General features: G+C 31.5%; 1 protein-coding gene across 20 annotated transcripts in view; it reads right to left on the reverse strand.

Annotated features, from left to right (window-relative positions):
* LOC145253353 (uncharacterized) overlaps positions 1-23,227 on the reverse strand; it is a 692,561-nt gene that overhangs the window by 28,695 nt on the left and 640,639 nt on the right. For 16 of the 20 annotated variants that reach the window (XM_080112927.1, XM_080112928.1, XM_080112926.1 and 13 more), the window contains 3 exons: positions 20,171-20,365; positions 11,395-11,482; positions 8,076-8,225 (listed from right to left, as the gene is read on the reverse strand). In XM_080112927.1, coding sequence (XP_079969053.1) covers positions 8,076-8,225; positions 11,395-11,482; positions 20,171-20,365 — 433 coding nt within the window. The remainder of the gene's footprint in view (positions 1-8,075; positions 8,226-11,394; positions 11,483-20,170; positions 20,366-23,227) is intronic. The other 4 variants (XM_080112944.1, XM_080112943.1, XM_080112942.1 and 1 more) reach the window with 1 other exon arrangement.

The following is a 23,227-nucleotide window of genomic DNA, read 5'->3' on the forward strand; positions in this document are numbered from 1 at the left end:
GATTTTAAAAACACAACAGTATAACTTTATATGCTAGATACACAACAAAAAAGTCATTAGAGCTCTACCAAGGCTTAAGTACATCTCCACATGACTGACTTTATCCAAAGGAATTACAGGTCCTGGATATGACCTTAAACTATATCTGATGGTGAGGCCCCAGCTTGTGGGCTTTGGGGAGTGTGGAGCCACCCTTTAATTGCCATTGCTCCCAGGTCCACTCTGACCCGGAGTGGTAGTACCTGTTAGGGTCCCAACTATGGATTAAATAGAAACAACTTGAAAAAAAATATATATTCTATTAAAAAATTGTTCTTTAAAATCACTGGATTCGGCATTAAATAACCTGAAAAGGGTTGATATGCCGTGAAACAACCAACCAACCAAAGGAATTACAAGATTCAAATTCATTATTTTGTAAACTTAACTTCAGCAAAAGCCTATCAGCACGATTGCAAAAATAGTCTTAGAGTTGCAACAGACTGTGTACCTTGGCTTATCCTCTTCATTCTCTCCGTTCCATCCGTCTATAATTCAGCCTATTCATATTCACCTATCACTGTCTATTCAAATCTATCACACAAAAATGATCTTATATCAATGACAAAAAAATAAAACAAATGGAAAAAGCTGTCACCCAGTAAGGCTTATTCATACTCCAGTGTAATTGGCACCTGATGCCAACGATTATCTATTGCAATGCAAGCAGTACACATCACATACAATACACAAGAACAGTTTGTGGAAAGAAAATAGAAATTATTGGTCAACAATCCACTGATAACATATTTCGTGACGGAAGAAAATCAGACGAATGACTAAAGATAGGATGCATGTGTTTTTTTTAAATTCACAGTTTGTCGAACGCATAACACTTGAGATCTGCCACCACAGACCAATTAACCAACTTATGTTTCAATGTTTTTCATGACTAATCAAGTCAAGCTGGACACATCATAACTGGAAGATGAATATTATTTTGTGAGAGGAGAAATATGACCAAGTTAAACTTGATGAGTTCAGCCACAAAATGAGGGGAAAGGGACAGTGACAGATTCACCGACAGACAAAATCTAAAAATGCTATTTCAAACTTATGTGTGACTGATTAATTGACAGAAAAGCGATTATCAGATGCATGCAAATGTAAGGTGTCAACTTCATCTGCGCATTTAGCCATAAGAATGCTCGGGTTTGTATTACTGTACACATAGATTTGAAAAAGTTGTCAAAAACCAAATATATAACAAATAAATGTTATCAAAGGCAAGATAATTTACTTTTCTACCTAACTGGATATGTTTTTAGTGTTTTTATTTAATGTAACATGTTTATTCAGCTCAAAAAACACACAATTATTACCAATGTATTGGAAAATTTAAAATGGCGCCCGACTCTCTCTCTTTGACACAGTAAGTTTGGAAAAAGGAGTTATAAATAAAAAAATAGACAAAATACAGTTAAAAACTCGCTCAATATGTTACCGTGACATAGGCTGACATATATTCGGTGGGTTTTTAACAGTATTTTGTATATTTTTTTATTTTTAACTTTTTTCCCCAAACTTACTGTGTCAAAGAGAGAGTCGGCTGCCATTTTAAATTTTCCAATATATCGGTAAACACTGTATGTTTTTCGAGCTGAATAAACATGTTACATTGAATAAAAACACTAAAAACATATCCAGTTGGGTAGAAAAGTAACTTCTCTTGCCTTTGATAACATTTATTTGTTATATATTTGTTTTTTGACAACTTTTTCGAATCTATGTGTACAAAACTCTATACTGACAAAAGCAGACAAAATCTTAAGAAAATTCCTTGAGTGCAGAAGACAACTTATATAACCAGGTGATTAGTGGCCATGTTGAAGTCTAAAACTGTATGCTGTGCACTTTCTTGTATTCATTTCATGTAGGGGTTCTATTTTAATAACAAATTAAGAGCACGAAAAGGTGTTAGTTTTCTATCAATTTGTATGTATAGGAGGGGGGAGGGGAAGCAACTGTTCTCACAAACTTAAAGTTTATAATAAAGTAAATAAATGAGATCAAGAATCAAACTGCACACATCAAAAAATGGTGAACATATAAAACATATCCTCTCCTATCTAAACAATTTTTTTCTGGAATAGTCTTACAAATTAAATTTTCAGATTATGAAAAAAAAAAAGATTTGTTCAATTTTTAGTAAAGAGGTGCAGTTTTTGTTTATTTTAATGTAATTTTCACACAAAATCGTTCCTAATTAATTTCTTGACCAGAAGTTAACCAAAAAATCTTGTTTGGAAACACTTTTTTTTTTCAAAATTTCAAGCTACAGGGAGAGAATCTTATGCTAGCCTTCTATAGTAAAATAAAACATCTTTAAAACTTGAGTAATAAGTTTTCCAAAAGAGATTTTTTTTCAGAATCTGAGTATTTGGTGTTCCATCGATATAGCAATCCAGAGATTTATAAAAAAAATTTCAAAGGATGGTGAAACTTGGATAAGAAATATCAACTCCAATGTTGAAGTTACATAGCAAAATGACTTTACAAATTGAAAAAGCTAACTTTAAAAAAATACTTAATTTATAATGATGCAAAGATTTTATAAATGCAATAAAATATTTTTTTAATGTGAGACATGTCATATACCTTTGCCAAAAAACTGTTCAGTTTTAAGTCAATGTAAAAAGAGTGAAAAAAAAAAAATTATAACAGACTCATTATTTTACATAAAAGAGATCTTTATTTACTCATTAGTCACCACTTATCAAGGTCAGAAGCCACTCAAGTGTAAACGTTAATGAGATAGATGGATTATTAGTTCCATAATCTAATTTATAAAACTCACTATGTTTGTCTGTCTCCATATTTTCAAATCCTATTTCTTTCGAAACTAAAAGTCACAGAGCGGCGCTAGGGGCCTCAAATGATTGGATTTTTTTTGGAATGTTCTTTTATCGGTCTTTAGCCGGTTAAAATAGTTAAGGGGTCAAAATCGAAACAACCTCTATCTCACAAGAGATGTTGCGAGCGTGTCTCTGATGTATCGTTATTTTCATGGAAAGTGTTCGACTGAGCTTTAGTCTATGGTCCCCCCTCGCCAAACTTTCACAAGAAACACTCGTCTAGCTGAAAACACTATCAATAATTCCCCCCCCACTCTTTATCTGTGCCTAAACCTAAACGTAGATTCCATGAACAAAGCTTCTTTCTTAGAACTGCACGCCCGTGGAATTGTCTTCCGTTTTCCTGCTTTCCAGCTGACTACAATATGGTTGTGTTGAAGTCTAACGTAAATAAGTTCTTGATGAGTCGTTCCATATAAGTTAACAAATTTACCGAATTTTCATTACTAATGATTACTATATTTTCCAATTTCTACTGTACACTCTTTAACCCTTATCCTTGAGTGGCCTCTTGGCCTTGATAATGTGGTGATGCCTGTGTAAAAAAAAAAAAAAATTGTTATACATTTTGTATATTCATCTTAGTTTATTTTTAATCAGTTAACATGCAAGTCACGTTGGTGCAGTGGTAACATCACCAGCTTTGAATGCTACAGTTTTACTTTCAGTTTCGATTCTAGCTGATGGCACCCAAATATTTTTTTTACTTTTGAAATCACAACTCTAATAATAATATGTACAAAATCTGGACAAATTAAAATATCATATTTAGTCATATTTTATGACTGGCCAAAGCCGAGTGCCTCCTCGCTGATGAATAAATATTTTGCATGAACATTATGCAGATTCTATAGTCAATGCCCACCCTCACCCTGTCCACAAGAAAATAATCCTAATTTTCTAAAAGTTATTTATGTGAGTAAATGTTCATAACAATCAACACCTTAAATTCTTTTCAATCGTAAAACAATATTAAAAAGTTTGAATATGTAAAGTTATGCAAAAAAAGCAACAATAATTTATGATTAGAATTTTGAAACTAATAGCAGTTCTAGTTTAGGGGGGGGGGGATAGGTGGGTTTTAAACAAAAATGTAAATCACCGAAAAAATAAAAAGAGCTTTACTATTATATAAAAGGAACTTTGTGCGTGAGTTAGTTCCTTATAGACTCCAAAATGTCCAGGTGGATTTTTTTTAATTTCCCAAAAATATTCTTTTTTATGGCGGGCAGTGTTCTTAGATAGGGTTTATATAAGAATAAGCATCAGTAATCGATAGAATCTGATGAAAGAAGGAACAGGCGATTCTGACTAAAGTTAGCGTCTTATACAGCCTAATATCACAAGTGTATTTGAGAAGTTTCATTACCACACAAGCAGAAAGGCTGGCATAGAAAATCAACAGTAGGTTCTTTGATGTGACAGGGGTAAAATTTAAATTAAAAACTATTTTCTTTAATTGCAGATTTGGCAAGTATTTTCAATGCTGAATGTACAAGTATTAATTTTTATATCCACATGGGATTTGTTTTTCACAAGAAAAAAACAAAACACAAAAAAAGTATGATGAATGAATTAGCATCTTAAGTGATAAAATTATTTACTTGCCTCCACATCAAGTTTAAGTTAGACACAATGTAGATTTTTTAGGAGTAACAAAAATCAAAATTGCCCCAGTCAAGAAGGATGTCTTTTCCGACTAAGAAAAGAACAGATTGATCCCAGCCCTAAGAGGACAGGGATACAAGGTTAGATTTTAACATGGAAAAAAATCCAACTCTCCACAAGCATCAATCTGGATTGAGACAAAGCTTTAGATCACCTCAGTTTAGAAAGATTTCTCCTTCACTGATAGAAGACAAAAAAATGAAGTATAGTATCATTACTGATAACACACTCTGCTCCTAGTCAAAGGGCCAAAAACACTTGGGGGGGCAGGGGGTTCTTAACAATTTTCCCAGGAAATTTTGGGACATTGGTCATGCTAGTGTAATATTCTTTTCCATTAATCACATTAAATTTTAAGTCAAGCCAATGAATAAAAAAAAATAACGCATTTATAAAACATAAACAAGATGAACAGGATGTTGCCTTCAAAACATTCAAAATAAATAGAAAACAAAATTCTTCAAATAGAGTCAAAATTTTGAAAATTTACGTCTTCCACTTTCATATGCCATTTGACATTGATTCATAAAGACAAGAAGAACCTGATGAAAATTGCATAAAGAAATCCATTATGACTTAATCTTCAAGTAAATCATCAGTTTTATATCGATCTTGAATTTAAAATATTTTATAATAAACAAAAATATCATCAGTGAGCAAATTCTTAATCAGATTATATAAGACAGAATTTCAATGAACAAAAGATGTTTTAAGTTCTTTTATATATATATATATATATATATATATATATATATATATATATATAATTATTTTTTTACTATATATAAAATTGTTCTGACAAACTTCCAGGATTATCTCCCGTTTATAGAACTCTTCAAGCAACTCTAATAATTCAAAGATGGCTTCCTTGTATGCTAAAGTAGCAATACAAATATTAGCACTCTAATATCTAATAAAACAACTGTTTTGTAGTAATTCTTACTGCGAATTAATCAAAACAATATTGCATTAAATATTGTTTGAATTAATTCAACTTAGTTAAAATTAATAAAACGTCTAATTGAAGACCTACATACATAGATAGATAGATAGATTTTTGCTTTGTTTTCCTTATTTTGAAAGGAACTATTCATCTTTTGGTTCTTCCTCCAATTCCAATATCTAAGGATTGTTTACTACTATCCTTGCATTTGCTGGCCAACTAAATCATGCTAGAATGAAAAGATGAGGGAGGTTGATTTCACTTCTTTTCTCTCCTTTTTCTAGTCTGAGACAGACATGCTTCTGCGGTTAAAAGACATACTTCTTACTAGATCCATTGGGGAAAGTTAGAAGTATGTTAATCATGGTTCTCTACTTTCATTTAATGGAAATAAGAATAAACCTGTGAACCATACAACTGGTGTTGTTGTTTCTTGACAAGTTGTTGTTTCAGGTTGACATGCATTTGGCATAATTCAATTGGGCCAACTGGAATAATCAAACAACTACTAGACAACAAAAGAGTAATTGTTAAACAAAAAATAGTCAAGTCAAAAAATATAACCAATTCGTGTTTCACTATTCTCACCTATGTAACATTCATTGACTTTGACTTTTAAGCTTTCATTTATAAGAAGAAAAATTCTATTAATATTATATATACTTTTACAAATGTCTAAATGATTATTTGTACTCTGTATGTGTAAGCAGGATATCTTGACATTTGTTTTGCCGGACAATGTTCTTGAAGGATGATAAAGAGGATCTAACTTTACAATATATTTATTAATCCTTTCATCAAGATTTCCTTGGAGGTCAGACATAATGATACAGACCAAATAGTTTCTGTATGAGATAACTATTCAATATCATTTGATACTATTTATTGAAAACTTCTCTCCTAACACACAATCTAACTCAACCAATTAGACCCACTGTTGTCCCTTAAACCCTCTTCTTTATGTAACAATAATTTAATTTGTAAATTTTTCAACATCATTGCATATTCGTTAACTTAACATTATGCTGCACTAGTGTAATTTATGTATTTACTTTAATAGCATTCATACTTGTTAAAAACTGTGTTGGTTTTGAATGATGAGTCGATTTTTTAGAATAGAATTTGAAGGATGTGATTAAACCAGTATAAAATGAAAATATTTGATATTCCAATTTTTACATTTTTATAGCAACACACAATGACATCATATTGAATATATGTTATGAATGTATTTTTTAACGTTATGAATAGTATTTCCTGGAAAAATTGTAAAGAATCACAAACCCCCAAAATTAAAGTCTTCTTGGCCTTTTGACTAGGAGTAAAGTGTGGTATCAGTAATGATACTATACTTAATTTTTTTGTCCTCGATCAGTAAAGGAGAAATCTTTCTAAACTGAGATGATTTAAAGCTTTGTCTCAATCCAGGGCAGAATATAAAGAGAAAAAGACAAAAAAAAATAGTAATTATAAAGAACAATTAAAAGTTGCATGCATATATCTATATATATTTTTACTTTTTATGGAGAATGTTTGAAAAACATAGGAACTTAACATAATACATAAAAGAAAATGCAAATAAAAAATGTAATTACTAATGAAAATGTCTATGTAAAAAGTTCCTGAACACAATCAAAATAAACATGGATTACCAGGGTAAACAAAGTATAGATACTGCATTAGTAATGTAAAAATAAATTCAACTTTCTTTAATATTATCAGTGAACTATTCTGAGATTAATTCTGTGACTATTAAAAGTACTATGGTGGAATATCTATTTGTAAATGATAGCTGCATCTCATAAGATATTGGATGGTAAATGCATCAATGAAAACTATGTGAAAATAAAAAGCTAGGTGGAAATGCATTCACTCAGCTCAAAGGCCATGGCTAAAAAGAGAGCAAGTCTTCTTTTCAAAACTTTTTTGTATCTCATAAATAAAGAGTTCATTCTATTGTTGGCTAGTATGATTTGGTGGAGATAACTTTAATATGAATCAAGAAAAATAACTCCCCAAATATACTGAGTCAATGTCAAGACAGATTTTTTTTTGTTAATAACAATTGTATTTGATTTCATTTTTATGCATTCATTTCATGCAAACAACTTTTCTGGTGAAAATAACTGATGTTCGCAGATCAGCTTGAAGATACTGCCTTCTTGACTGAAATGCACAAACATTGATGTTATTATTTTTTTTCTTTACAAAATTTTATCATGTTCTGAAACCCACAAATATCAACAATTTCTCTGTACAAAACAACCAAACCAAACATCATGAATAAATATTTGAAGGTATAAAGAACTTGAAGTATAAAAACTTTTTCCAAAATGATTTGATTTGGCAGCAAGTAACCAAACATGTGCTGATATACTCTAAAAAAAAAAATAACCTGGTGAAAATAAGCTCATCTTTCTATATTTTTCAAACCTTACATATTTGACAAAATGTTGTTTTAGCAGAGATTTCCGTGAAGATTTATTTTTTCAAAGCTCAGCATTTCAATCAGTAAGAAAAAAAGAATTTTTAAATAAACATGTATATATATATATATATATATAACTTACATTGGCATCAAACATGTTGACAATGTGTTTCAGCAGTTTTTTATCAATTTCATTGAAAGAGGAAAGATAATCTTCAACTTGGTAAGGAAGAGACAGCTTGTGGCTAGAAACTCGGAACCAGTCTTGTTGAATGATATTTAAGCTTGTATTCTAAAGAAAAAGAAAACAGAAAATGAATGAGTTTTTTATTAAGTAAAAAAAAAAGATTTTTATGCTTAATAATTTAAGAAAACAAAATCATTCAATATGTAATTCAATATTTAACAATTAGATTTGAATGGAAAACATACTTTGTTGCCTTATTAACATATTTATTTAAAAAGCCTATATATATATTTTTTTTACATAGGCATCACCACTTATCAAGGCCCAACAGCCGCTCGAGGATAAGGGTTAAAGAGTGTACAGTAGTCAATTGAACAACATAGTAATCGTTAGTAATGGAAATTCGGTAAATTTGTTAACTTAAGTGGAACGGCTCGTCAAGAACTTGTTTACATTGGACTTGAAGACAACCATATTGTAGTCAGCTGGAAAGCAGGAAAACGGGAGACAGTTCCACAGGCATGCAGTTCTAAGAAAGAAGCTTTGTTCATGGAATCTACGTTTAGGTTTAGGCACAGATAAAGAGTGGGGGGAATTATTGATAGTGTTTTCAGCTATTTGGAACATCAAGAAGTTTATTCCCTTGAATAATGGAGACGGAGTCAAATCAATTCATGATGGTCCCCAGTGTGATGCACCATTAACAGATCCATGTGGTAGATGCATGATGGAATCAATCGTTTCATGGCAGAATACAAATCTTTTAAGATCTGTATATTTTGGTCATGTGTGGTTCTCTGCTGATGCTGTTACATGTCTTAGATTTAAAATTCTCTTTATATGTGAACATATCAGAATCAAATAAATTTATGTGAACATATCCGAATCAAATAAATTTATATGTGAACATATCAGAATCAAATAAATTTATATGCGAACATATCAGAATCAAATAAATTTATATGCGAACATATCAGAATCAAATAAATTTATATGCGAACATATCAGAATCAAATAAATTTATATGCGAACATATCAGAATCAAATAAATTTATATGTGAACATATCAGAATCAAATAAATTTATATGTGAACATATCAGAATCAAATAAATTTATAAGTGAACATATCAGAATCAAATAAATTTATAAGTGAACATATCAGAATCAAATAAATTTATATGTGAACATATCAGAATCAAATAAATTTATATGTGAACATATCAGAATCAAATAAATTTATATGTGAACATATCAGAATCAAATAAATTTATATGTGAACATATCAGAATCAAATAAATTTATATGTGAACATATCAGAATCAAATAAATTTATATGCGAACATATCAGAATCAAATAAATTTATATGCGAACATATCAGAATCAAATAAATTTATATGTGAACATATCAGAATCAAATAAATTTATATGTGAACATATCAGAATCAAATAAATTTATATGTGAACATATCAGAATCAAATAAATTTATATGTGAACATATCAGAATCAAATAAATTTATATGTGAACATATCAGAATCAAATAAATTTATATGTGAACATATCAGAATCAAATAAATTTATATGTGAACATATCAGAATCAAATAAATTTATATGTGAACATATCAGAACCAAATAAATTTATATGTGAACATATCAGAATCAAATAAATTTATATGTGAACATATCAGAATCAAATAAATTTATATGTGAACATATCAGAATCAAATAAATTTATATGCGAACATATCAGAATCAAATAAATTTATATGTGAACATATCAGAATCAAATAAATTTATATGTGAACATATCAGAATCAAATAAATTTATATGTGAACATATCAGAATCAAATAAATTTATATGTGAACATATCAGAATCAAATAAATTTATATGTGAACATATCAGAACCAAATAAATTTATATGTGAACATATCAGAATCAAATAAATTTATATGTGAACATATCAGAATCAAATAAATTTATATGTGAACATATCAGAATCAAAACAAAAATAGGTTTTAATATTTAATGTAAAATTTCAAATATATTTTCAAATAGCACTTACTGGATAACTCTGTCTTTGGAAGAATCATTTTTTAACTTATTAAGTGTAAAACAGACATAAAACTGAATATGATGATGTCAGTTACTATCTCCCAGTCACGAGGGTCCCAGATGATGTACTGAGATAGATGGAACATCTCACTGCATCATTCGTGAATAACCAATCACGTACTGAACCAACTATCAGTTCATTTTAGAGGATAGTGTAGGATTCGTCCTAGTTAGATATGTCTCCATGAAATTTATCAGATGTTTGTTATAAAAGATTAAAGTTATGTGGGTGTCAGATGCCTAGAAACCTAAATGACTGGTTGTGAGTGAGAACTGTTGATCCTGATTGATAACTCAGAGGTTGTGTCTCAATAAAATGCACAACCTTCTGATCTGTTATAGGTTGATTGCTGAGGTTCTTTACGACCATCCGACTTCCTAAAATTCAACAAAATTATACTTTTTTTTTTTTTTTGTGTTCACTCCAAAACAAGGCATATCACCATTTGGATGTAAGAGGGTATTTATTTGCTTCCCTACTGAACAAATTAGGCACAAGGCCATTTTTTAATGTGGATAGTGAAGGGGAAATGGGGATCAGCTCCCCAGGGAGTAGGGGAGCTGGATAGTGACAATTGGTATGAATGGTTTCCCCTACATTGATCAATAACTTATATGTGGGGCTGCCCCTACATATGGTTTTTGCTTGCAGTAGCTGCCGGAAAAGATACTACACTTTGATCCCAGCCCGAAGGCCAAGAACAACCCCACCATTTGGATGTAAGAGGCTACTGATTGCGATCATGTTCAGGGGAGACAAGCAAGATGTTGGTTTACATTACATTTAAACTTCTGTATGTCAGTACAGTCAGGGAAGCAGGTAACTGGAAGAGAATTCCAAAATCTAGTGGTCCGAGGGAAGAAACTATTAGAGTAGAAGGCCTTCTGGTTTTTAGGAACCTCTACAGTGAACGGGTGTGGTTTTATTGCTAAGCAAGTTTGTCAAGAGGGCACAAGCATGATGAGTTACTTGTAAAACAGACACAGGGATGCAACATTGTGGTGATGCAACAGGGGTCGGAGCTTGGTTGACAGCATGGGACCTATTAGATTAGAGACTCTTTTGATGTCCGCATATGTTCATGTACTTTTGATGCGTTGTAATGCACCTCAGCATCTTTGCACATGATATTCACTTGTATAAACTGACTACTTACCAATTGTTTACTTTGTACTTGTGTTGAATCTTCCAAGTACATGTTTAGTACTTGACATGCCAACTGCATCTCTTCACTAAGTTCGTAGCTGCAGAAAAGACAAGAAACTAATTAAAAAACAAAACAAGATCTTCAGTATAGACATTCGTAGAACACATCTTATTCGTTGAATTGTTAGATTAACAAAAAAATGTACCTATTAAGCTTCCTAAATAAAATAATTGAGATTTTTACCCCCCAAAAAATCAAAGAAATTGGTGTCTACACAAACAGTTTATTTATTTGTTCAGTTCTTTTGTGGAACTGAAGATTTTGCAAAAGTTTAGAAAAGTTTGGAAAAAGACAAAGAGAAAAAGTTTTGAATAAAATTGGATCCAAATATGACAAATTCCTGATTTGACTGAAAGGTTGCCTTAATATCACAGTATTCTATACTACAAGCCTCTCCATCGTACATGCAACAAATGCAACTTTAGTTCTATATTGACAAATGTTAATAAAGAGAAGAACCTAAAAGAAAAGTTGTTTCTCATTAAAATGTCATGTTTTTTTTTTTTTTGTCGTTTCGGGTATTTTTCCGTGTTGCTAACCAAAATGGAATTTCTAATCTTAAGATATTTAAAGAAATATTTACATTTGAAGTATAATTTTTTAAAATTTAATTGAAGTATGAGATTTTTTTTTTTCACTGGTCATATTTTTATGTACATTGTAAATACACTTTTAATTAATTCACTCTGTAACAATATAGCTTAGTTTATTGCATGACAAGTTAAGTGAATGATACGTTGATTATATCTTTTATCAGATATTTTAAAGTAGCTTGTTGGAAACGGACAAAAGTTATAGCCTTTTGACTCCGAACGAGTTCTTTATACCAAATTGATATGAGCTCATTTTTGCATTAAGTAATGATCCCTATTAATTCATAACTGAATGGATACCATAATACTTTGTTTGCTGCGCCTTATCATAACAAAGGTCTATACAAAATTTCAGCCAGATCGGCTCAGTAGTTTCCATGAAAAAGTGAAACAGACAAAAAGAAATATAAATGAAGATACTTCTTTAATTTTGTTTAATACTTAAAATCTTTTTAGCTTTGAACACATCCTCAGATATTATTGGATGTATTTTCAAATAAAATTTACTTAATTTACTTTAAAAATCTTTAAAAAGAAAAATCATTTGTCAATCGGCCTCAAGTCATACTTCTCAGCTGCACCATAAAGGGGTTTGCAGTATAGAACATGTTTAATTCTTTAAATGTGCAACTTGCTCTTTTTTTTTTTTTTTAACATCAAATAACTAACCAGTAACAACACAAAGCAAAACAATAAAAAAAACTTTCATAAAAGTTTCCAAATTATCAGTTAATTAGAAAAAGTAAAAAAAAATTAATGGGATGATTCAGTTAGTTTTAATTTGTTTTCTACAACAAAAATATATATTCAGATATTTATCTTCAAAATGAAGACATTGCAGAGAAATAAGTTTTAAATTACTGAACCAAAATCCAAATTTTCTAACCAGAAAAATTTAAAGAAATAAAAAAAAAAAAATGACCCTTTTTGGGATTTCATTTATACTTATTTATTGTACCGTGTGTCCACTGCATTTGGTCAAATAGATAAACATACAATTTCTTTTCAATATGATTTAATGATTTCAGTCATTTTAAATGCAAATATTGATGCATTTCACAAAATTTTTGCTCACTTGATGCAATAAATGTTGCCTTCAATTTTGATATATTCACTCCTTATTCATAAAGTCGAGTGAATTGGATGTGTGCTTTCTATTGAATACATGTTCTCCTTTAATACAACCCAGAAAAATAAACGAAGAGGATGCAAGGTATAGTGAATAAAGAGATCATTGGCATGACCATGTTCTCTCGTCCAACTAGGGAAACTGCCATTTAACTGGATTTTAACCTTCCTTCCAGATGTGAAAGTTTCCAAGTTAGTGACTTGGATGTCATAACTATCTTTCCAGATCTATTTCTAAATGAATTATTAACTTGTGAAAACTAAATTCATTCAAAATTAAAAAATCATATTTTTTACTACTTCATCATTGTCCTAAAACTGATATTGTCTAAGTAATTTTTACTTATTTGGAGCTGTGCCCATTCATAGTGAAGGCTTAAAGATCACTTGAAACAACACACCACTCCCAACTCTTTCTAGGGTCCTCGTTTTATTAAAGATTTGAATTAAAGATCAATCTTTGATTACTTTTGTCAAATCTTCAAGTTGAGAAAGCCTCATGTTATTTATTTTAACAGGCCCTGAGCCGTTTCATGTTATTCGCCTAAAAAAAATCCTTGTGTTAAACCTGCTTTCATTGGATAATGGAATAAATAATCTTACCTTTTCAAAATTTCTTGAAGAAAGAGACAAACAGAAGGATGAGCAAGATGAGAATGAAAGCATGATAATAAAAAAAAAAAAAATGAAAATCACAAGAAAATGAAAGCAATTTTAATGAAAGAAGAGGGGGGGGAAGGGGCAGAAAAAAAGAAAATAACATTTAAGCTTTATCTTTAATAACCAAACGAAACTACAGTCATTTTATGTTCAGTTGAAAACCAGAAGAAATCAGAACGTGAGCTCCCAAAGGAGAGCTTAAATATTTAATGCATAAAATGATGAATGTTGCTCAAGAAATCCAGCCGTTTATGTTCAGTTAATGCCAGGATTAATAAAATAAAGCTGCTAACCAAGTAAATGCGACTCTTATTTTGATTAAAAAGAGAAAAACCAATCATTTAAATGGACATTAAAAGTAAAAAGTTCAAACTATAGAGTAACTGAAACCAAGAAATTTCAAACTGCAATTTGAAATTACATAAGTCTATCTGTAATGACAAATGAGAAAGTTTTATCCTGCTTAGAAACATTGATACAGATTCAGTGTGATTTTATAGTTCTGTACTTATTTAAAGAGTCTCCCTACCCCATTCCCCACAAAAGGGAAGTAATCACACAATAAGGGGAGGTATTCTTGATTACTTATACTATCTCTGGTACAAAAATATAAAAGAAGAAAAAAAAAACGACAGTTTTGTCTCCAATTCAAAAGTAAAAAGATCAGAGCATATTAGAAAAATGCATAAAGCTTTGTGTAAATTTTAAAAATAAGGAAAATAGAAACAAGAGATGAGGGATTTAGTAATGAAAAAATGCAAAGAGAAAAATGTTTTGAAAGAAATTAAAAAAGTAAAAGAAATTGGGATTATAAAGAAATTGTTTTTGTTTCACATGAAAAAGAGACTACAATGCAAATAGAATAACTTTGTATAAATGATTACATTTTTTTTTTCAAAAATATAATGTATATATAATTATTTTAGATAGAACAGCTAAGTAGGAGTCAAAAGTTTTTGCACGTTTCACGTTTTAACAGAAAGCAAACGATGATGTAATTTGCAAGGAAAAAATAATAGATAATGCACTAGTCAAATAAAAATTTTAAAAACTTATAATTAGATAAATTTGGAGAAAAAAACATGATCGATGATGTTTACAATACGCCTGACATTTAATCAATCGTAATAGGAATTCTTCAGAATGATTAAAACAAAAATCAATTTCATGAAGAAAATTTCCATTTTCTAAAAAGAGAAATATATAAAAACATTCACGTTGAATTGTACAGGGTATTCACAATCCTTTCTGAAATCTAGTCATAATTAAACTCCAGTCTACACCTAACTTTTCCATTAAGTTTAAGTCATGAATGGCTAACAGTCTTTGTTTTATCACTGTTCAGTGATAGGGGCACTTTAATGATCGTTTCATCAGTAAGAAGTGTGATCCTGGATGGATTTTACATTCACCGAACCATAACCTCTCCACCCCTAAAAGAACTTATCTAAAACATTACCTTAAAAATAAGCCAAACCCAAACAATTTCAAAACTATTCCTAAACTGAATAGGACTATCCCAGTCAAAATCAATTGTATTCAATTGTGCTTGCAATGCACAGGTGCACATTTAAAGCCTATTATTGAATAACAATAAAACAAAGATTGTAGTTCATTTGTAACTGAAACTTGATAGACAAGTCAGACACCGACTGAAGTTTATTTGAACCAAATTCCATGGCTGGTTGGCAATTATTTTGGGTCACCCGGTATTATTTTCATTTGTAAAAAATGCTTAATCATTGTATATGTTTTTTCTTTTTGTTTTTATAGTTTTTTTTTATGTTCACTGTCTGATGTTTTAACAATGTTGAATAAAGTTCTCAAATATCCTATCATTTTATTTGCAAGTATTTATCCATCAATTTATAAACTGCTAAACAGAAACTAATTGCAAACATAAACAAAAAAAAACACAGGAGATGAATGTTTATTTTATAAGGTAAATGCTCACAAGACTGCAATAGGCATTATAAAAAAAATGCGTTCTCTTAACTAAAATATTTTTAGATTTTCCAGATCGTAATTCTTGTTTTCTTACTTTGCTAAGAAAAAAATCCGAATAAAAATCAGAACGTTTTGAAAATAGCAATTTTGGTAAAGTTAAAATTAGAGCCAGGCAAAGAAACAAAGCCAAATAGGAATTTTTACTTCAACATTTTTTATGTGAGAGGCATTGTTCGTCAGTTGGTCTGTCACATTTCAATTTAATATATCATTTTTGTTAGTATGCTATGCTTGACCATCATTATCATTATATCGTATGAACCCAAAGATTATAATGTTGGCATTGGTTTACATTGGGAATTACAAGAGGGGCCACATGAAGGTTGCCAACATCCTAAGTGAAAGTGATTTCTACAAAACGAACTGAATTCGAACTTTGGACATCCAGGTCGTCAGTCTGTGTCGTTAACCATGTGACCACCATAACTTCCCATGCATAACTATGATTCAAGATTATCTAAAATGTCATCCATGGAATCAGTTATAAAATTCACAATCCTTTTTGCCATCCAACCATATTTAATAAAAATAAACTTTAGTCTATATTTACTGAGTTTCAATCATCAGTGGCCAACAGTCTTTCTTTTATTGCCATTAAATGATATGTAGGGACACTTTGGTAATAGTTTCATCAGTAGAAGTATGATACTGAATGAGCTTCACACTCACCGGACCATAATTACCCAGATTTTTATTTGTGAGATAAACTTGCAAATGTCTATTAAAACAATCTCCGGATGATTCATGATCAGAAGATAAAATCAGGACAGTGTCAACAGAGGATGGTCCTAGTTATTAACAATTTTGCACATCATATTCAGGTGTGCTTATGATTTGAACGGTGATAAAACAGATTGTTGGACTTTCATATCATTCATTCATGGTGTACAAGTCAGGCGTAAATTGAAGTTCATTTTTATGAAATGTAGTTGGCTTGCAGAAAGGACTGAATTTTATAGGCGCCATTTTCTTTCTTTGATGGAAGGGCACTTTGTATAAAGACTTTTTCAAATGTCTTATTCTTCTGATTGGTTATTGGATATTAATATTTCATTACACATGAATTTGTATAAACAACTCCTCACGTGAAAAGTGATGCCCAAATGTTCTTTCTCACCCATAATTATGGCAGAATACAGCCATAATCATGCTGACACACTGGTTCCTCAAAGTTAAGCAATGTTAAGTGGCCAGCACTTCGATAGGTGACAATTTAGATTTGGGAAATATCAAGTGATCTATATACAATCTGATTCTAATGGCCTTGAAAGCTGAGCGCTAACTACAGATCTGCAACTACAAGGAACACTACAAACAATCCTGGGCCTTTTGTTGTGATCTGCACCAAGCTGGCACAACTATCGATTATAGATATATTTAAGAATTATGACCCTTTTTATGTCAGAGGACAGTCAGTTTAGTTTTCCCTTCATATTCCTTGCCACAACTATACAAAATAGAATTCAGTTTTCGATGACGTTTCTCATGTCAAATTTGACTAGGGAAAAGGATCTACTGCTTCTGAATATTATCTTGATGAACCACAAACTTTTGGATCATTTTGGGCACACATTTAATTTAAAGAAGACAGACTATGGTAGCTGGTTTTACTAATTCTCTTTAGTTTTTTTTTATTTCTGCTTTTGTCAAACAGCTGGATAGTTGTTATATTGAAGGACGTTTTTGATGTTAATCGTTTCCTATTAGGAAATGTCAGGGTCACTACTAAATAATTTTCCACAACGTTGTAAGCATTTGACAATAGCTTTATATTATACTAGCTGTGCTGATCCAGTATTGCCAGAGATCTATTATGTTTAATTTTGTTTTATATTTCAATAACCATATCCTCCTTCATTGGATCCAGTATCTAAACTGAAAAAAAAAAACAAAGGACTGCTAACTCTTACTAAAACAATCAGAATTATTCCCCCTATCTGATTTTTCTTTTTCTTTAATTATTAGAAAACTGTCAAGACACCACTTAAAAAGTTTCTCGCTGCCACATGTCCATCTAGCCTGGTGTGTGTTTCTCTTTCTTCGACTGCATGCTGACGTATTCTCATCCTCGACTGTACACATCCATTTTCTTTGACATTACACTTTGCTTCCGCCGACAATGTAGTGCACTTTTTTCCTTTTTTCTTCTCGTGCACACTTCCTAATTTGCATATGCATATTTTTCGGTTATTGCTGCTGATAATCTCTTCGCAAGCCAGCCATCATTTGCTGCCGCTGATATTTTTCCACATGCTCATATGCACTATGTTATAATAAGAGTTGGTTTTGGTTGCAGCTTTTTAAATATTATGATTAGAATGTTGTCCGAATCAATTGATTTCATCAAGATTTTGGATAAGTTTGCCAAATGGATGTTGCTCAAAATGCTTACAACCATGATGGGAAGTTCAGCAGGTTGGTAGTCCTCATTGCAAACAATGGAATTTGCTTTAAATTTAGACCACAAAACAAAATTTTCTAATTTCCAACAAACTTAAAATCGTCATAATTAAAACTTGTAGATGTTGAAGCAATCAGATATTTTAAGGTAAATAGACAAGTTTAACACTGAGTGATTGGCTCATTGACCAATTAAATGTCTTGGCATAAAAATACATATTGGAATATTCTTGCATTTTTATGCAGCATGGTTTTTTCCACCTAAGCAATTGGAGTTTTGAGATTGAACTAACAGGACATTTTGTTGTTGCGCTTTACAACTTGTAAATGACATCTATGAATCTTAAATGTTGTCAGTTGTCGTTTACTTAATTCATCTATGAACTCGGATTTCTATCAAAACTAAACTTTTATTATAATGGAGACAGATATCCTTTCTCTTATTTACATCATGATACAATGACTGTCGTGACTCAATCTTTTTACTGCCCACTACCTCCCCTTAGTGCTCTCTTTTATCTGGAAGGGACAACTTGTTGCCCTTCACTGTTGGCACCATTTTTATTTCCCTTTCTTTTATGGTGTGACCGCCACGCCTAGCGATAGACTGCCCGACACTTTTTTCTTGATGTCAGACCTTCACTGTATGTTTTCTAATCTTCTGTCTCTTTACTGAAACTTTAATTTTCTTTCTTTACTTAGTTTATTTCGTTTGTATGTTTGTCCTCTAAACTTATTTAATTCTCCCGTACATAAAACATTTACTGCATTTCCTTCTACCCAAGCTTTACAATATTTCTGTATCTGTTTTGTTTCAGTTTTTACCTTCTTCAACTTCAATAAACCTGTCGATATTATAATTCGTAAAGTCTTGATATAATGTAAAATAATATGTGATATGATGTGATAAAATCGAATTCAATTACAAACATTACAAATTATATCAAGACTTTGTAAAGTCGATATTATGATAATTTTTGAAGTCTTGAGTTTGGAGAAGTGTTTATGCTTTAATACAGCACCAGTTCTCACCTGATCACCGAAGTTAAGCAATGTTGAGCCTGGTCAGTACCAGATGGGTGACCATTTAGGAAGGTGAGGCGCTGTATGTACCGAAAGGTAAAATATCAGGTTGAGAAATTGGCATGGTCTATCATTCTCTCGAGGGTAGATGGGACTCTCTTAAACCGTGGCAAGCACCCCATCTTGTGATGGCATCACAATAAAAAATACCCATGATAGCCCTGGCGAAGCATTAAGTATTCAGTTACTGACAAGATTTGAATTACACTACAAACTCATGTGAGTTCAATCTCAGCTGCAGCCACGGTGGATGGATGGGTTTATACTTTCTGTCGTAAGACATCACACATTCTCTAGACAAGGGAACATGTGGTCTTCACGAGACGGAACAATAAAAATAAAGTTTTTCTTTGGGATAGCTACTAATAATATTTTGATTTCTGGTTTACAACTCCAAATACGAATAGTTAACATCAAATCATACAATTTGGTGTTGAATGAAAGAGTCTCCGTTCTTATTGTTTCTTTTTTCCTGGCTCACAATTGAGCATAGCTCTTTTTCATGCTTTAACGATAAAAACAAGAACACGTTTCTTATTTTGCAAAAAAAAAAAAAAAAAAAAAAAGGGTATTCATTTTGTTCAAGTTGAAAGAAAAATGAGTAAGAGAAGCAGAAGGAAACAGCATTTCCTGGTGTTTGCAGAGAAAAGGGGAAAGATTTCTGAATGGGGAATCAAGAGAGAATGCATTGTCAGCATCTGAATTTTGAAATTGCTCCTTTGACAAGAACCCAACTATTTCATTCTGACCTAACAATCAATATTTGCTGCGAGACCATTTACAAAAAAAAAAAAAAAAAGATCTTTGTTAATAGGATTTTCTTGGCTCTTTTGCATGTGTCAAGGTCTACTTACGTCTCCCGGATGTTCTGATCAAACATTTTGGCTCCGGGGATGCCCTGTGCTATGGCTTCATCGTCTTTACAGCTATAAATGATGTTGCCCTGCCTCCCATCATACGAGCCCTCTTCAAAGCTGCTGGTTGAAGAGCCCGAGTCCGAGTCACTGCTGTCAGAATCACTTGACTCATCACTACTACTTGTCTCAGATCTGAAATCAGACACACGAAAACTACAATCAACTACCGTCACCCACACGCACACACACACATAAAGACTAGAAGATCCGTTTTACACATTGTCTTCATGCAGTTGGAGATGCAACAAGATGACATGTAATTGTCCCTGAGACAGAGATACTGAAACTGCCTAGAGGAAAACGAAGCTCTGCTGGCAGTTGACATTTTCTAAATAGACAAGACCAAATGAGCAATTGGGAGTCAAAAGAGGGAAACATACACAACATGCATGCAAAAATGGGATCAAGCATGCAACAGAATCAAAAGCCAATAACAGAAGAGTAGTTGGTTCAGGGAAAAACAAAACAAAACAAAGACAAACAATTATGATTGATAATCTAATATATAAAGTAAAGCCAGTTTGTGGCTTGTTGTGCATTAAAGCTTAGCTCATACAACCTTAGTATTTCTGTTTCGTTGTAATCAAATGGAGCAAATCCAGCCATGTTCTTTAAGAAAAGTAGATTTTGAATCTATTTTATTGAATACATACTTCATTTAATCAATATTCCTTTTACTTAGTGATATTCAGACGAAGGAGGAGGAGTCTTTTCTCCCTAAGAAGTGTATACTAACACCACCACTCATAAAAAAAAGCAGAACAAATTTAGTAGCAGATTATTTTGTTGATGCACCATTATAACAAATACATTCTGGATCAAATTTTTGTCTTATTCTATCAATATTAATCCTATAACTTTGTGCCTATATTTTCTTCCTATAAAACTATTAACGCTATATTTGTTTAAGATATTTTCAACAAAGAAATCATTACAGTAAAAGAAATAAAATAAAATCTGTACAAATAAACGTTTATGAATTATAAAAACAGTTTCATTTTCTCGCTTTTTGAGAGGAAGAAAAAGAGGGAGAGAGTCCTGAAAAGTTTGATTTAGAATCAGTTTTCATGCTTAGACACATGCCTCTTGGTGGTGGTGGTGGTCATGGAATTGGTGGTGGTCACTCGGTTGGTCATCAAGTGTGGGTAGTAGATCTTTTGTCCTTGTAGGGAAGATTTGCTTGGCTTGGACATTCGATATAAACACGATACACACAAAGACAGATATGCACACACATATGAAAGACCAAACAAACACAACATCGACAAGAGTGGCCACATTATCACAGACGAAAACCAGAAACCAAAAAAAGTAGTTCCACGGGACGGAAGAGCAGGCAAAAACAATCATGCATTGAAAAAAAAAAAAAAAAAGTGGTGGGTTGGGAAAAAAAAAGGCAACATTGAGGACAGAAGAGGGTGCAAATGATGAAAACAGAAATGAGGGGTGAAGCTTTGGAATGGAGGAAGTAAAAGCGGAGGCGGAATATTAAGCAAATAAAACTTGGTTTGTAAAAAGTAAACAAGACAAACAAGAGGGTTATGATGTGGTAAGCGGATAGGAGGAAAAAAAATGAATGAAACAGGAAAGAACAATATGTCAGTTGTTGTTATCAACAGAGAATCACATGCTAACCCAGGTACTGCCCTTGAAGAACATGCACAGATCAACATGCAGAAATAGACTAAACACAACTTGTTGGTTAATGTTATGCATACACCACTGAATTGGTCGCACTGTGTCAGCTTTCTTAGCCCAGCTAGACTATCAAATTTCCAACAAAAAAATCTGCATTTTATGATACGAAAACGGACATCCACCACCTTCTGCAAATCTAAGAAATTGGCTAAACGTGAATGCCACACCTAAACATCCTTTTTTTTTCTTCACATGTATCTCATTGATCTCAGTCCTATGTGGTGGGAAATATATTAATTATTTTGATAAACCAATGTGGGTTACTTACTTCAAAGAGATCATGTGAAATGCACACCTATGTGTGTGTGTGGAAAACGGAATATTGCAGGCATTTATTTCAACAAAGTTTTATTCCTCAGTTGAATTCAATTACAAATTGAAATCTTAGGTATAAATATATTGAATGAAATGATTTTAAATCAATTTTATGGCTGTTTATATAAGAAACTGAAGCCTTAAATTAAGTTTCTCTTAATAAAATGAAATATCAATTAAAAAATAAAAACTTTTTTAATATTTCCTTTTTTACATAACATGTTGAATAATATAACCATTATAAGTTAAAAGAAAAAATAGAAGAAAAATTTAGCACAATCTCAAATTTATTTTAACCCACTTCGGGCCTTCTCAAATGAGAAGAGCTAGTCAGGTTAGCATCTGACTTAAAATCTATAATGAGATTGGGCTAAGTTTGTGTTGTGTTTTTTCTTATGTATACTCTTTCGCATTGAATTTTCACGTTTGAGATTTCCTACAGAAATTGTTTTATTCTTTTCAGATTAATACTCTCTCTTTCTCTCTCTCTCTCTATATATATAGTCTGTTTATTATACAAACATTATTGGTTACATATGTGCATACATATTTCAGTGGAGTCCCAATTCAAGGACAACACTTCAGACCAAAGGAGAATTGATATTGAAACGGGTGTCAAGACCACATCGGTTTTTATAAGATATTTGGGTGTGATCTGCATTCTGGTGAAAATTGGGGTGTTCTTTTGGGGGGGGGGGGTGATGAGGGGAAGGAGGAATGCTGTCTCCCCCTCCCGTGTGTAAATTGTCATTAGTAGGGAGGTGTTAGGTGATTCTTTTAGCTTGGTGGTTATTGCCCTTGATTTAAAATTTCGCATATTTTAGGTTGTTTTTATGGTTGTATATCTTTTATTGGTGGTGACTTATTTCCTTTTGACAAGTTGATTTTTTTTATTCATTCATTTGTTTTTAGTTTTCTAACGAAAAACAAACGAATAAATAAAAAAATGAGATAAAAATAAATTAATAAATAAAAATAACA

This window comes from Euprymna scolopes, chromosome 3, assembly GCF_053919585.1.
Source record: "Euprymna scolopes isolate OS-2025 chromosome 3, ASM5391958v1, whole genome shotgun sequence".
Classification (NCBI taxonomy): Eukaryota; Metazoa; Mollusca; class Cephalopoda; order Sepiida; family Sepiolidae; genus Euprymna; species Euprymna scolopes.